Below are 15,171 nucleotides of genomic sequence, written 5' to 3'. Positions count from 1 at the left end.
AATGTCATTAACATTTCAGTGATTCAGCTAAAATCTCACTGTGTCTTTAGGACATTTAAACTTTTCCAATCAGTTTCTTTTGTTAACGTACATACCGAGAATTTTGATGATCAAGAATGCATTACAAATTCAGTTAGTGGAAGCAATAACTCTTATAATTTAAAATCTCACTTTTTGAAAGTGGAAAATAGAAGTCACAAGGTTATTTATTTCCAGGCAATAGTAGCGTAATTAATGCTTGTTTATAATAATGTATTATTTATTTTATTCCCTAGCTTGATCCTCTTCCACAAGAAATACTTCAACAAAAACCCAACACAAATGCTGTTGCATCACTAGAAAAAGTTATAGAAATTCAGAGTAAGTTGTCTCATTGCACATAACCTAACCGCTTATTAACACATTGATGTAATAAATATCTGTCATAAGACTGTTTGACAATAATGCTGGTTAAAAAATATACTTTCAAGTTTTGAGCCACTTCTAAAATGGCTGTTCCTTAATGCCAACTTTACATTACAATGCTGCCAGCACTGAAAGTCCTGACTTGGGGAGGAATGTTGTAAAAAAACTTAACCAAAAATGCTGCCTGCCACAGTGCACAGTACATCCTCAAGGGCTGTGTTCTCTCCATACTTAAGCCACTAGAAGTGAGTGTAAACAACCTGGTAGGTCATTGGTATTTGTTCTGAAAGCTCAGCATGTTTGTATGAGTTTTTGCCTTCCTGACCTCCACAGACCATCAATTGCAGAGAATATTGCAAGCCACAAAATCAGATTAGTCCAATCAGCTGTGACATTATTGAATGGTGGAGCAGACTATCCTTGTTTTGTGTTCACAGGTGACAGGGAACACGTATAGTTCAGTTGTGGGGGGAGAGATTACAATTGGCAGGAGCCAGAAAGTGTGATCAGGTCAGTTAGATATTCCTCTAATGGTCACAGGGGTGAGTTAGTAGTGAATCAGAGAGGTCAGTTTAACCAGTTTCACAGGAGTCAGATTCGTTTTCACTCCTCCATTTTCTCTTGATAAATGCTAAGTCAGTCATAACCCTTCAACTCTAACTCCGAGTTGAGCACTTTCTCAGAGGGTTCCAGACATCAGGTAATTGCTCACCAAAAGTTTCAAATTCTCAGGAGTCAGCTGTGTCAGGACTATTGCATTGACATGGTGCGTGTTTCTTTCTACACTGCTGAAGCAATTATCCATCAGGAAATCAAAGTTCTTGTTCCAAATCTGCCTACGCTTAAGGTATTTCTCCACAGTAAAATCGGTGCTTTACAGGCAGTAGAGCTGTACTTATCATGAGACTCAGTGAATGTATTCAACCAACCAGAAAATGGTCCTGCGTTATTCCAAACTTAACATTTATAGTGCTGTGGAGGCTGAGCTGAATGAAGGCATTATTACTTAGCATTCTTACTAAGTATAAGGCCAGAATAGAGATAGGCATGGCAAACTTTAACTGACCAATGGGCTATCTAAAGAAAGTGATTCAGGTACAAGAAAGTTCCAAAAGGGAAAGGAAAGACAAATAAATCCAGAGCTCCATGGATAACAAAGCTCATAGATTACAAATTAAAGAAGAGAAATGTGCTTATGAACAAGCATCAAAAAATACAATTGAAGACTGAGAAGGATACGTAAGGTTGAAACAAGGTTAAAAATCAAATTAGAGAAGCAAAGAATTATGGGAAAATGCTGCAGCCATCATGAAGGAGAACCCCAACATCATCTATAGGCACATAAATAGAAAAAGAGTGGTAAAAGGACTAAGGCCGATTAAAGATCAAAAAGGGGATGTAAACATGGAGGCAGGGGACATAGCTGAGGAATTAAATTATTACATTGCATCTGTTTTTATGAAGGAGGTGGATGCAACACAGGTCATGATGACAGAGAAAGAAACTGTGGCTAGAAGGGTTAAAAATTGATGAGGAAGGACCATTGGATAGATTATTGGTTTGTAAAGTGACTGGAGGTCCCAGGATTGCAATGATATTGTAGGAAGTAAGAATGGCAATTGCAAGGCCATTGTAGGATTTCGGTTTGCAAGTCTCCAGTGTTCCCAAAACTCAGAAAGTGGCAGAACACTGGAGAACTACAAACATTGCTCCCTTGTTTTTTTTAATATCATTTGTTTTAAGTTTGGATTAGGATGTATGGGATTTCTGTGTGTCCAAACTTGTTATTTAACTTGTGTGTATTTCTGTAGCCATGCTGATTTGTTTTAAACAGTTTGTGAGAGCAACTTTGGCAGCACTGATGGCATTTTGTTTACTTTGGGATATTTTCCAATTTAGCAAGGTAACCACTATACTTTAAGTGGTTACTATTAGAAATTCTAGACTTTGGGATTTTTTAGACTTCGGAGAGCACTCATAGCTTAAAAGGAAAGACGTTTTTGTAGTTTTACTTATTTTTGTTCTGTAAAATCCTTGGATGGAGATGGTGGTGTAGAGCAGTGTTCCTGAGAAGGTTATAGAAAACTAGATTTCCTTAAAATAAGGCGTCAATGATAGTCCCAAACCAGAAGTATTGGAATAAAAGCCTCAAGAGGTTACTTGAAACTGAATACGTTGAAGATCAGGTGTATGGTATCTCCAGAAAGAGTCTAACAGCATTTCCAGTCTAGGAGTTGAAGTTGTGATTACCTTAAGCCTATCAAGGTGTCAGGATGAGTTTTTTTTCCTGTGGTGCAAGTATTGTACAATGGTTGCTTCTGGATCCTGTACAAGGAATGTCATTGTTTTGGAAATTTTAAAGAAGTGGGATGAGATTATAATTTTATATAAAATTATAATTCTACTGTGTTTAAAGCTCTTTGAATTTGCATTATAAAAATAAAGTTTGGTTTCTTGCATTTACCTTCATTTCTTTGATTAATAAATTTGGTTTTATTGTTAAAACAAAATCTATAATATAGTGTGTTTATGTTTCAGTAAGAGACCACCTCTCATTTAAGTCTTTTGGTTAAAACCAAAACAAAACACGATCCATCAAGCCAGCTTTCAATCTGGGATCTTATTTGTCCAGTAATATCATCAGCTGTGATCATATCAATAGACAATAGGTGCAGGAGTAGGCCATTCTGCCCTTTGAGCGTGCACCACTATTCAATATGATCATGGCTGATCATCCTTAATCAGTATCCTGTTCCTGCCTTATCTCCATAACCCTTGAGAGCTCTATCCAACTCTTTTTTAAATGAATCCAGAGACTAGGCCTCCACTGGCCTCTAGGGCAGAGCATTCTACACAGCCACCACTCTCTGGGTGAAGAAGTTTCTCCTCATCTCTGTCCTAAATGGTCTATCCCGTATTTTTAAGCTGTGTCCTCTGGTTCGGCACTCACCCATCAGTGGAAACATGTTTCCTGCCTCCAGAGTGTTCAATCCTTTAATAATCTTATATGTCTCAATCAGATCCCCTCTCAGTCTTCTAAACTCAAAGGTATACAAGCCCAGTCGCTCCAGTCTTTCAGTGTAAGGTAGTCCCGCCATTCCAGGAATTGACCTCATGAACCTACGCTACACTCCCTCAATAGCCAGAATGTCTTTCCTCAAATTTGGAGACCAGAACTGCACACAGTACTCCAGGTGTGGTCTCACCAGGGCCCTATACAGCTGCAGAAGAACCTCTTTGCTTCTATACTCAATCCCTCTTGTTATGAAGGCCAGCATGCTATTAGCCGCTTTCACTACCTGCTGTACCTGCATGCTTACCTTCATTATCTGCATTACTGGTTTACACCATGCACAGATCCAATCACAAATGAACTGACCAGAGGGAATTGAGCGAAGCAAAACACTTCATTTCTTGTGAATTTTTTCAACATTTATGTGTAATCTTCACAAAATTTATTTAAAATATTTTACACTCCAATCTCTGTGTTATCCTGTATGCAATATCTGAGTAGTTTGAACTGACTGTTCCTCTATTATCCTCAGACTCTAGGCTGTATGATGCTCTTTGTGTAACCCATACCAATTGCAAAGTTATTCCATAGATGGCATCCACTAAGACATTGGTAACTAAATATACATTGAATGATGATATATTGTAAGAATAATGGTTAGACCTTTCAATGAAATTTTCACAGTGCTGATCAGTCATAAATGTTAAAAATAAGGAAGCAAAATTTTTTTTTCTGTTTTTACTTCCTTGAAACATTTATGAAATTTGAAATAATGAGAAAAAGAAGTGTCCTGGAGCTCATTTATTTGCTGTCAGTGGTGCCTCCACCTTGCACCTTAAAATCCAGCAGCTTGGTTACCTAGCAACCCATTTCTTATTTACATGCGAAGCAAATCCTTCCTTATACAATGAGAGTTCAAATTTTCTGCAAATGAAGCGTCTTTCTCACTCCAACTCTGTTTGTACAGAATCATTTATAAATAGAGATACATTATTTAAAATAAAATTTCTATTAGTGAATGTATATTGATGAGGCAAACCTTTGTAGCTTGTGGGAAGCTCAGCATACTGTTACAATTAAATGAAAGGGTCCTACTGGCATTAAATATGTTTAAATCACAAGATACAACCTGATAATGTGAGGAAAATCAATAATGAGTGATTTAAAGCATCTTATGTCTAATTTGAATGTATATTACACTGCATGATGAGCAAAGGTTATAATTTAAAAGGACAGCTTTGTCATGCTATCGTTTTAATTGAGAATTACCAACAGTAATGATCCAAGATTATTTGCCATCATTTGAAAACTGGGGCATTATAAAAGAAATTTGGTGATCCAATAATGATACTAGCCTCTCAACCCTAAGGGAACAAATCCTCATTTTTTGTCTGCGTATTTCCTTCTTAGTAATCCTCTGTTGTTCTTTAAAAGCTTCCCAGTCCTCCGTTTTCCCACTTATCTTTGCTATGTTATTCTTTTTCTCTTTTAACTTTATATGTTTCTTAACTTCCCTCGTCAGCCACAGTCACCCATGCCTCCTCCTAGGATCTTTCTTCCTTTTTGGAATGAATGATTCTGCAACTTCTGCATTATCCACAGAAATATCCGTCATTGTTCCTCCACTGGCATCCCTATCAAGGACAAGCCCTGCAATTGCAGACCAGTCAGTGTGGAGAAGCTTTTGGAAACAATTCTTTAGGAAAGAGTTAGTAGTCACAGGGAAAAGGTGGGTTCATTCAGAAGATCCAGTATGGATTTCTGAAGGGGAATTATTTTTCACTATTTTTCTAGCATTTTCTGAAGAGGTAACCAAGTTAATAAGGGTAATGCTAATGATACATAAACTTCCAGAAGATTCAGTACAGTGCCACACAACAAACTTGCAAGAAAAGTTTAATCCATGGAATAGGAGGTAGCAAAATAAGTACAAAATTCACTGAATGATAAGAAACAGATAGCGATCAGTGGATATTTGTCAGGCCGGATGGTTTGTCTTCGAGTTCTGCAAGGTTTAGTTCTAAGATCCTTCCTTTCCAAACAAATATTAATGATATCAATTTTGATGTCCAGGATAGAATTTCAACATTTTCAGATGATAGAAAACTTGACAGCATTTTAAACTTTGCACAGGGCCAACTTAAAAAATCAAAAGGACATCAAATAAGTTGGTTGAGTAGACGGAAAGTAGGTAAATAACATACAATGCTGAGTAGTACGAGGTGATGCATTTTGTTAGAAAGTACACGAATATATGAAATAACATGAGGGGTAGCGTTGGAAAGGGGTGCAGGAGCAGTATATATATATATATGTACAGATCACTGAAAGTGGAAGGACAGGTGGAGAGAGCAGTTAGTAAAGCATACAGTATTCTGGGTTTTATTAATAGGAACGTTGACTTCAAGACCAAGGAGCTGATGCTAAACTTGTAAAGGACAACTGTTAGACCTTAGCTAGATTAAAAGGTAAAGTCATCACAGTCCTACTGAACAATAAGGCCGCTCACTCAATAGAGGGAGATGATTGTTGGTGGTTTAACTTGAGGGTCACCACATCTCAGTTGAAGGGAGAGGTTGAGAAGGAGGGTCCTTCATGGTAACCTCACCCAGTGCAGGAATTGAACCTGTCTTTAGGTGATAGTTTGCATTGCAAACCAGCTGTCCAGTCAACTGAGCCGAGTGTCCCATAGTCTGCTATAGAGTATTGTGTTCAGTTCCATTGTCACACTACAGGAAGAATGCGAATGGATTGGCAAGAAGAGACTTACAAGAATGGATCCAGGAACGAGAAGCTTCAGTTATGAGGATGGGGAGGATATAGTCAGTCTGTCCTCCTTAGAGAGAATAGCTAAGAGAAGATCTGATAGAGGTTTTCAAAATCACGAGGGGGCTGGGTAGAGTAGAAATGTTTCCAATCATAAAAGGATCAAGAATCAGAGGGTATGATTGGGTGAGAAAAAGTTTTTCACACCAGTGATTCAAGTCTGGAATGCACTGCCTGGAAATGTGATGGAAGCAAATTCAGTTGATGTATTCAGGTGGACTTTGGATGGTTATTTAATTTTTTTTAAATGTGCAACAGTATAGGGAAGAGGTGGGAGAATGTTTTGATACTTATTTGGAGAATGGATGCACACATGATGAGCCAAGAGGTCTCATTCTGCCTTATTACCCTTCTGTAATCCTGTGGTGTAGGCCTTCTCAGTGGATTAACTGGTAAACCAGCATGCCAGTGTATGTCATTCGATTAGTTAGCTGCCCTCTGCCTCAGCATCCCAGAATAGATTAATGATGCAATCACAAAGAACAGAGTAGGCATGCGCAGAGATTAGTTGACAAAAAGATCAGACTCTGTTGTGATCTGCAATTATTGTAGAATTTCTCTGAAGTGCCTTCTCTACATTTACTCAAGAAAGAATGGTTGTGTAATTGTTGCATGGTATATTGTTGTCATATTTTATATCTGTTCACAGCATTGGACAGTAACACTGTATATTCATTATAGTTGTTCGTATAAGTTAAGAATTTAACAAGTATTCCAAGCCGTTGTGATTTGACTTTCAGGTAAACACTGGAGTTCGGTGAAGCGCTATACTTCTACTGTAGGCTACTCGCTGCTAGAAGCCCAAAAGCATGAAAAAGAAGAAGCAGAAACTGTTACAGCATTAGCCTCTCTGTCAGTAGACACTGCACAAAGCAATTCTGAACCAGAGGCCAGGTAACGTGTCACGAAATTCTGGGGGTGTTTTTAGATAATATTAAGTAATTAGCACAGTTTAATTTCAAAAGAAAAGTATACTTGGTTATTCCTGTCATGGATGGAAGAGTTGCCACTAAATTAACTTTATTTGAGGCTAATCTGTTTTTATCATTAAGCAATTGGTAGGACTCAGCAAATCAGACTTCCAACCCACCATCAGATTTTATCTCTTAAAAAACATAATAATTTTGACAGAATCAGATATGAGGATTTTGACTTTTGGTTCACCAGCATTTTCATTATTTCCCCTGATATCATTATAGCCATGCTTTATGGCCTGTAGCCCTGAGTAATTATAATAGCAGGGCTCTTCTCAGCAAGGCATAAATGTCTAAATCTGTCTTTCAAGAGAAAATGAGGTCTGCAGATGCTGGAGATCAGAGATGGAAATGTGTTGCTGGAGAAGCGCAGCAGGTCAGGCAGCATCTAGGGAACAGGAGAATCGACGTTTCGGGCATTAGCCCTTCTTCAGGTGGGGGGAGGGGAAATGAGGAAGCTGGTTCCTCCAACTACAAGGGATGATGCAGATTTCTCCAGCTTCCTCATTTCCCCTCCCCCCACATTATCTCAGTCCCAACCCTCGGACTCAGCACCGCCTTCTTGACCTGCAATCTTCTTCCCAACCTCTCTACCCCCACCCCTCTCCGGCCTATCACCCTCACCTTAACCTCCTTCCACCTATCGCATTCCCAACGCCCCTCCCCCAAGTCCTTCCTCCCTACCTTTTATCCTAGCCTGCTGGACACACCCTCCTCATTGCTGAAGAAGGGCTTATGCCCGAAATGTCGATTCTCCTGCTCCTTGGATGCTGCCTGACCTACTACGCTTTTCCAGCAACACATTTTTCAGCTCTGATCTCCAATATCTGCAGTCCTCACTTTCTCCTGGGAGGAATATGTCTTGTAAACATGGAATATTCTTAAATCAAAAACCATTGCTAAGTGGCAAAGCCAGCAGCAGATCTGGAGATAAATCCATGACAAACCATGTTCAGGATTCATTTGCTTCATAAGCAGCATGTCTGCATTCTCTTCAGAAAGTGTGTGCACTTTGGCAACCTCTTTCAGTACCATTTCAACAGCAGAGAAAGGGATTTTGAGAAGCATTTTTTATGCAGCTTTCTCACAAGCCCTTATGGATGTGGATACTGCTTTGGATTTGTGATCAAATTGTTATTTAGAATTGAACTTTATTTAGAGCCTGACTTATTGAAGTTGCACCAATTATTAATTGGCAAATTTTACAAGCTTTCATTCTTCAACCCCCATATTAATTCTCTCAACAATGGTGTAATTTTCAGAAAATAATCACTTTGTCATTTTTTTGTCCTCACATTGATCGTTGTAGCTGTGCTTAACCAAGCTTCATTCAAAGTTTGAGCACTTGCACTTTATAAAACTGGTCACAGAATATCAGTCAAGGGCAGAAATTACTTATTTTTCCATTCCATGGCCCAAAAACAGAGTGACTGATTTATTATAACCCTTCCTGCTGAGATCAGATAACAGACTGGGGTCAAGCCTGGGACCTTACTAGTCTGTGCTAAACTTAGCTAATCACTGAAATGCCTTTCTGACCTATCAGAAGAGCCATTTTTGAACAATTAAGGCTTCGTGATAGGAAGCCACTTTCCAGCTCGGTTTCAGTACCTGTCAAAAACTACAGATTGGATTGGTTTATGTACAGTTAACTTTGAAACCTTAAAGTTTAATATTTGCTGGCATTTCTCAGCACTGATTTCATTGTATAAATAGAATAATTGATAGTTCCAGATGTGATACCATGTATAAACAACTATCAGTTCTGACCTTAAAGTACTTCGCCTGCAAAGCTGTAACTTTGTCAACTACATATGTGTCCGCTGGTCTGTTTTCTATGGCAGCCCTGCACTAGACTTTACCAGAGTTCATTTGAATTTATTCAGTTCTTAACCATAACATAATCGTATAATCTTCATTTTCAGGTTTATTTTTATTCCCCGGGTTAAATTCAAACTCATAATTCAAAATTGCTTAAATGTAATCTGATGGGGTTTTTTTCAGTTTTATGTACCCACTTTGTTTCATGATTTATTCAAGTTACTGCATATCTTGTCAATTTTAATGGAAGAAGAATTAAAATTTTCTACCTTCTTGTACCAGAATTAAACAAACTTTATGATTAGACCTGAAATTTCCATTTCTAGCTGCCATAAAATTTTAATTACCCATGGAGGCTGTATGTGTGATCTTTCTTTGGTGTCTAATAATATTCATCTTCTGCATTGTAAGCTTACAACCAAATGACCTTCACTTAGAATTCACCAGCTTCCAATCTCTCCACTTTCCCACCTCATCTCAGGCCGAGCCCTCCCTGTCCACCCTGCCCCTTTTAAGCAAACATTATCTTTCTGTCTTCCTTCCCACCTATCCACTCCACCCTTTCCACTCACCAGTCACAGCCGCCACCTACCTGCATCCACCCATCACCATCCTATCACCTTTTGCCCAGCTCCAACCCCCTCCTCAATTCATTTCGCAGCCCCCTTCCCCTCCCCCAAGTCCTGATGAAAGGTTCCGACCTGAAACATCAACTCCCCTCCTCCTATGCTACTTGACCTGCTGTGCTTTTTCTAGCTCCACTCTTTATCCTGTCTAACAATATTTATACAAGTAATCTAAATAAGTTTAAACTTTGCGTTTTTGCTATCAGAAAAAGAGTAATTTAATACAAGTGTGCTATGTTTATTTCTTAGTTAGAATTTTCCCTGATATACATCAATACAATATTGTTTTTCCTCACTGGTCAGCTGGATTTTTAACTAAATATGATGCATTTCCAGAGATATTTTGAGAAACAAACTGAAATTAAAAATTACCTGAAAAAAAAGTGAGTAAACGTAATAGTTAAAATAGTTGGAAACTTTGTAGATCTCTATTTCTGATCCCCTTTATGGTAAGATTTAGAAAAAACTCTTTATTTTTGTGTTTTTTTATATAGGCAGGGAGATGAACCAATGGAAGAAGAGCCAGCAATGTAAAGTGCCAATGGTCATATTACTGTCACCTGTGTGAATCTTTCTTGTAACCTCCTTTAAAGTCTATCAGACATACAGTGTCCATTGTCTGCCTCTGACAGTGTTATTGTATTGAACTTGAACTGTTGTGAAAAACATCTAGTCTTCAAGCTAGATTCACGAGCCAATCTGTCTGTATTTGAAGACCTGAAATTGGAAGAGTTTAAAGGGACACCGCAGCTTTGTATTTCTTCAAAGTTCATCTGTTCTCCCTTAAGGGAGAATAATGTTTTAAAGGTTACAAAACACTTGAGGCTTTGATTTCAGATCTCTAGCCTAAGTGCAGTGGTAAGATGTGAACGTTTGAAATGGTTATAAGAGTTGATAAGTCTGCTTCCAAGAGGATGTTGAAAAGCAGGAAAGAAAAAATGATGGAGAGGAAGCAGCATAATAATTTTGTCATGAGAATTGAAAGGAAATTTGTGCCTTTTTCAAAAAAAAGTAGTTGAAACTCACAACTTCATTTTTAAATGCCTTAATTTACATCAGTGAAATACTGCTGTTGGTTTTTGGAACATAGTCAAAGATGACATGATCACCCGATTTAAAAATCTTCAGCTACTTTTAATCACATTGATGAACAATACCCCTCTCTGTATAAACTTTAGGTTTGATTTATTTATTTCTTTTTTGTAATATTTCTTAAACTTTATTTGTGAATTTAGCTGATGACCAATTGTTATCTTGATTTTTGTTTTTTGTTTAGTTGTGTAAATAGTCTTGTAATATTGTTATGTATATCTTTTGAGGTTCTCTGGTTGCTATTTGAAGTAGCCTAATTTGGTTCCCTTGTTCTTTGTTACCTTGAAAGCTTTAAATTTAAAAAGAGAGGTTAACTCGATATAATTTTCATACAATTTTATTGTTTATGTATTCTGAAAATGTTTATTTTGTGTTTTTTTTAAAAGTATCTCCTTAATACGTGTTTAAGGAGATTTCAGTTTCTGCTGGGTAAGGTGGTCTGCTGTTTGCTTTTGTATTGTGGTTCAACTGGAAAGGAGAACCAGAGATTTTTGGACTGTAGGTCTAACTTTGGAATATTTTCAGCTGAATTTCTAAGATGTTCTGTTAACTATTTCTTTTCATGAATAGTAGCGTTTAATTTGAGCATCTAATAATTGGTAGAATTCAATTCATGTATTTTAATCAAGAAGGTCGTTAATGATGTATGTTTTATCTTAATGCCTTTCCAAAACTAGAAAGCAAACTAATTAAGTTAATAGGCTTTTAATAATGCAGGTACAGCGGTTGTTAAATTGTGGCATTAAGTGCCCTGATTGGAAGCAAAATGATAACCCTGATAATCTTTGTTTGATTGAACAGATATGCTATGCAGTATAACTTGCACAGATTCGTTTTTTTCTTGAATGCTCACAGAGGATTGCTCAGTAAGCAAATGATTGGAGTAGTCGGACACTAGATGATGTTGTGGGAGGTGCGGGATTTCACCACTTCATTACACAATAAATTTTAAAAATTGTTTATTTAGTGTTTTAAGGGTCAAAACGTTTTATTACCTTGGCAGATAAGCAAGACCTGGTTAAATAGTTGACTAAGAAACCAAGTTGCGGGCCCTAGTAAAAGAATGAAGAAGTTTCACAAATTAGTTTGTGCAAAAACGTACATATTTAATCATGTAAAGGTTATAGAGAAGTAGGTTTTCTAGGTTCACCAGTAGAAAAAATGTTGTGTTACAAAATAAGAAATAGATGAGAGACTTCATGACTGAATGAATGTTTGTGGACTTTGTCCTGCTGTTAAACCAATATTCACGTAAACAGAAAATAACATCAAAGAGACCTTGAATGACAGACTTGGACCTGTGTTGTACACGGTTGGTGTTGTAAACAGTAGACAGACACTATAAGATTGATTCAGTGAATCTGTAAATGTTTGAAGTGAAGGGCTGGGCCTCTCAATACAGGTTAACTGAAGATTTGCTGCCGTACTTGGGTTGGCCTTAGAAGGTAATACAAGTGCAGTCCATGCATTTCACAACAGTGAATGAAGCTTTACTTGCCATCTGCAACATTGGCGTGAATTTTGTAAAATGGTGTTTTTTTCACGCAAGCAGCTTGGTATTGATGTATTTTAGTAAACAAAATATATTTTACATTTCTGGCTTAAAGACATACAATATAAATATTGTATATATAGAATATATTGTTTAAATTCATAGATTTGCTGCTGTTTGGGTGGATAAATACTATAACTTTTTCAATAATGACTTTGGGTGGATATAGTAATGTTAAAGTCTTGGCTGGAATGCAATTGAAGATTCCAGTTGTAACAGTTGTGCATACATTCCTTTTAGTTTTAGTTGAATCCTGTTTTCATTCCTTTATTTATGAAGTGATGGAAAGTTTTAACAAGAAGTTGCTTGATTTTTGGGTCCACTGGATGGGCTTTTCTGACCATGAGAATGCTGCAGCATTAATGTATTAGCTTTCAAGATGAAAGTAACAATTTCATTACTAAAGTTAGTGAGATTTGAAATAAAATATGGATTTCATGGTGACCTTATAAATGTATACGATTAGGGTGAAGATGGGAGTTTGTTTAAATTATTTGTTCAAATCTTAATGTTTGTACAAAAAATTGTGCTGTTACATTGTTTTAAATACAGTTTAAGATGAATCTAGCATGACTGCTCAGCTGTAAGATGGAGAAAGTAATGTGTTTTAAACAGTGAAACTGGGTTTCCTGTACAAATATTGATTTTTCCAATGTGTGCCTAGTGTCTGGAAAATGCTTCTTCCAGGGCCAATCCTGTAGATTTTAGTGATAGATGGACTTGCTTCATAATATTTTTGGTTCCATCAAGCACCTTCAACAGAAAAATCAAATCAAATATAAAAAAAGGAAAACTGAAAATGCCATTCAAATTAGTTACCTGGTTCATATTAAACATTCAAACTGGGAGACTAACAGTCGTTATTTCCCTTTAGGATTCTCTGCAAGTGCAAACTTTGCTTCGCCAAAACTCCTTATGCTAGATTATCCAATGGGGTATACAAAGCTTGGTGTTTAAATTTATAATTATAATAGACATCTCTGTTGGAGGAATAAAGAAGCAAGTTTTAATGACAGCTTGCATTACACTGTATCACAGAAGAGTGCAGATATGCCGTGTGTTATTAAATTGTACTGTGTTGCTGTAATCTTTTCACCAATACAGTCTTGGTAACCATAATTGACTATGGAACAATTATTTTCTTGTTTATTTTATTCTGCCTTCATATATACTTGTTCCTATGAGGTAAAAAGCCTTTATCTAGAATCTACTGGAGGATGGATGTATCAATGTGGTGAAACAGTCTGTCTATAACCATTTCCTTGCTGTGTCGGCAACAATCTATTTGAATTTATTTTCAAATGTATAACTGCAACAATTGTTAAATTTACATTTAAGCCACATTTTTATTGTTTTTGTATCCATTGACACCACCCAGTGTCACTAATAGAATTGTCAATAAGTTTAATGTCTGTATTTAGGTGAAGTGCTAAGTGTATGTATAGTGATTTATTAACAGTATTGTATCGTAGGAGTTGTTTATAATTTTTGTCACATTCAAATTAATGTAAATCTCAGATTTCCTTCTCCCTCTGTCACTCCATCTTCCCTTCCTGTATTGTTTGGAGTCCAGTATTTTGTATCATGTTATAACATTTGTGTTTGTGTAAATAAATTTATTTGTTTCTGGCAAAATGTGTGTCTCTCCAATCACCTAATGTGCTCATATTTTGCAATGTATAATATTCAGCACCATTTATCATGCTGACAACTTAAATCATGCGCATAGGCAGACGGAAGAAACATCTTGTTAAACTACAAGGGCAGTGGCTCTTGATGACTCATTTGTAATTCTTGATGCTGTGAAACTATTACAAAATGTTGATAAATTCTTCAGCTGGTTGACAAGGAGGACCTACTCTTAATTTCCAGACTGCAGTGGGCAGCAGTGAGGCTGCTTCAATTCACTTCAGCACTCCTGGACTAAACAGTGGAAAGAATTATCTCTGGTTCCCGTTTTGAGTTGAACCCAGTGACCCCGTGGAAAGATCTATGGAGGTGTTGAGAGGAAAAGGTCCCAAGTGCTGCCCTGCACTCACCAGTTCAGAGCAATACCAAGCTGGCAAGACAAATGAAAATATAACATAACAGAAGTCAAGGCCGTAACAATAACGGAATAACTGTCCAATTTATACAGTTATTAATAGATTAATATTAGGTAAATGTCAGATATGAAGCAGTCTTTGAATAGCTTATTGTTACAGTTTATTATTTTAGGTATGTAGGGTTTCTTCTGTGATTTATTATTGCTGTTGGGATGTACATTGTAAATTCTATCCTGTCCTTAAACCCAGTAACCATTTGGGATTTGGGACAGAAGCTTAGCAATCAGCTCCCCTTCTGTTTTCTCCCCATAACCCTTGATCCCCTTGATACTCAAGAACCTATCTATCTCAGTCTTAAATATACTGAATGACCTGGCCTCCACAGCTTTCTGTGGCAATGAATTCCATAGATTCCCCACTCTCTGGCTGAAGAGGTTTCTCCTTAGCTCTGTTTTACAAGGTCTTCCCTTTACTCTAAGGCTATGCCCTTGGGTCCTAGTTTCTCCTACCAATAGAAATACCTTACCAACATCTACTCTACCCAGGCGATTCAGAATTCTGTATGTTTCAATTAGATTCCCCCCCCCATCCTTATAAATTCCGAGGCCTCAAATGTCCCTCATATGTTAAGCTTTTCATTCCTGGGACCATTCATGTGAACCTCCTCTGAACATGCTCCAGGGCCAGTACATTCTTCCTGAGATATCGGGCCCAAAACTGTGCACAATACTCCAAATGTGGCCTGACCAGAGCCTCAGAAGTACATCCCTGCTTTTATATTCAAGCCCTCTCAAAATAAATGCCGTTGTTGCACATG

The 15,171-nt window shown here is 37.3% G+C and overlaps 1 protein-coding gene across 14 annotated transcripts in view; it reads left to right on the top strand.

Moving 5' to 3' along the window:
* Positions 1-13,944, top strand: part of hdac5 (histone deacetylase 5) — a 330,777-nt gene extending 316,833 nt beyond the window's left edge. For all 14 annotated transcript variants that reach the window (XM_043675117.1, XM_043675114.1, XM_043675109.1 and 11 more), the window contains 3 exons: positions 276-360; positions 6,985-7,138; positions 10,160-13,944. In XM_043675117.1, coding sequence (XP_043531052.1) covers positions 276-360; positions 6,985-7,138; positions 10,160-10,199 — 279 coding nt within the window. In that variant the 3' untranslated portion in view covers positions 10,200-13,944. The remainder of the gene's footprint in view (positions 1-275; positions 361-6,984; positions 7,139-10,159) is intronic.
* The last annotated feature ends 1,227 nt before the right edge of the window (positions 13,945-15,171 follow it).

This window comes from Chiloscyllium plagiosum, chromosome 33 (assembly GCF_004010195.1).
Source record: "Chiloscyllium plagiosum isolate BGI_BamShark_2017 chromosome 33, ASM401019v2, whole genome shotgun sequence".
NCBI classification, from domain to species: Eukaryota; Metazoa; Chordata; class Chondrichthyes; order Orectolobiformes; family Hemiscylliidae; genus Chiloscyllium; species Chiloscyllium plagiosum.
Note: the sequence above shows the minus strand (reverse complement) of the source record. Positions and strands in the feature narration are given on the sequence as shown.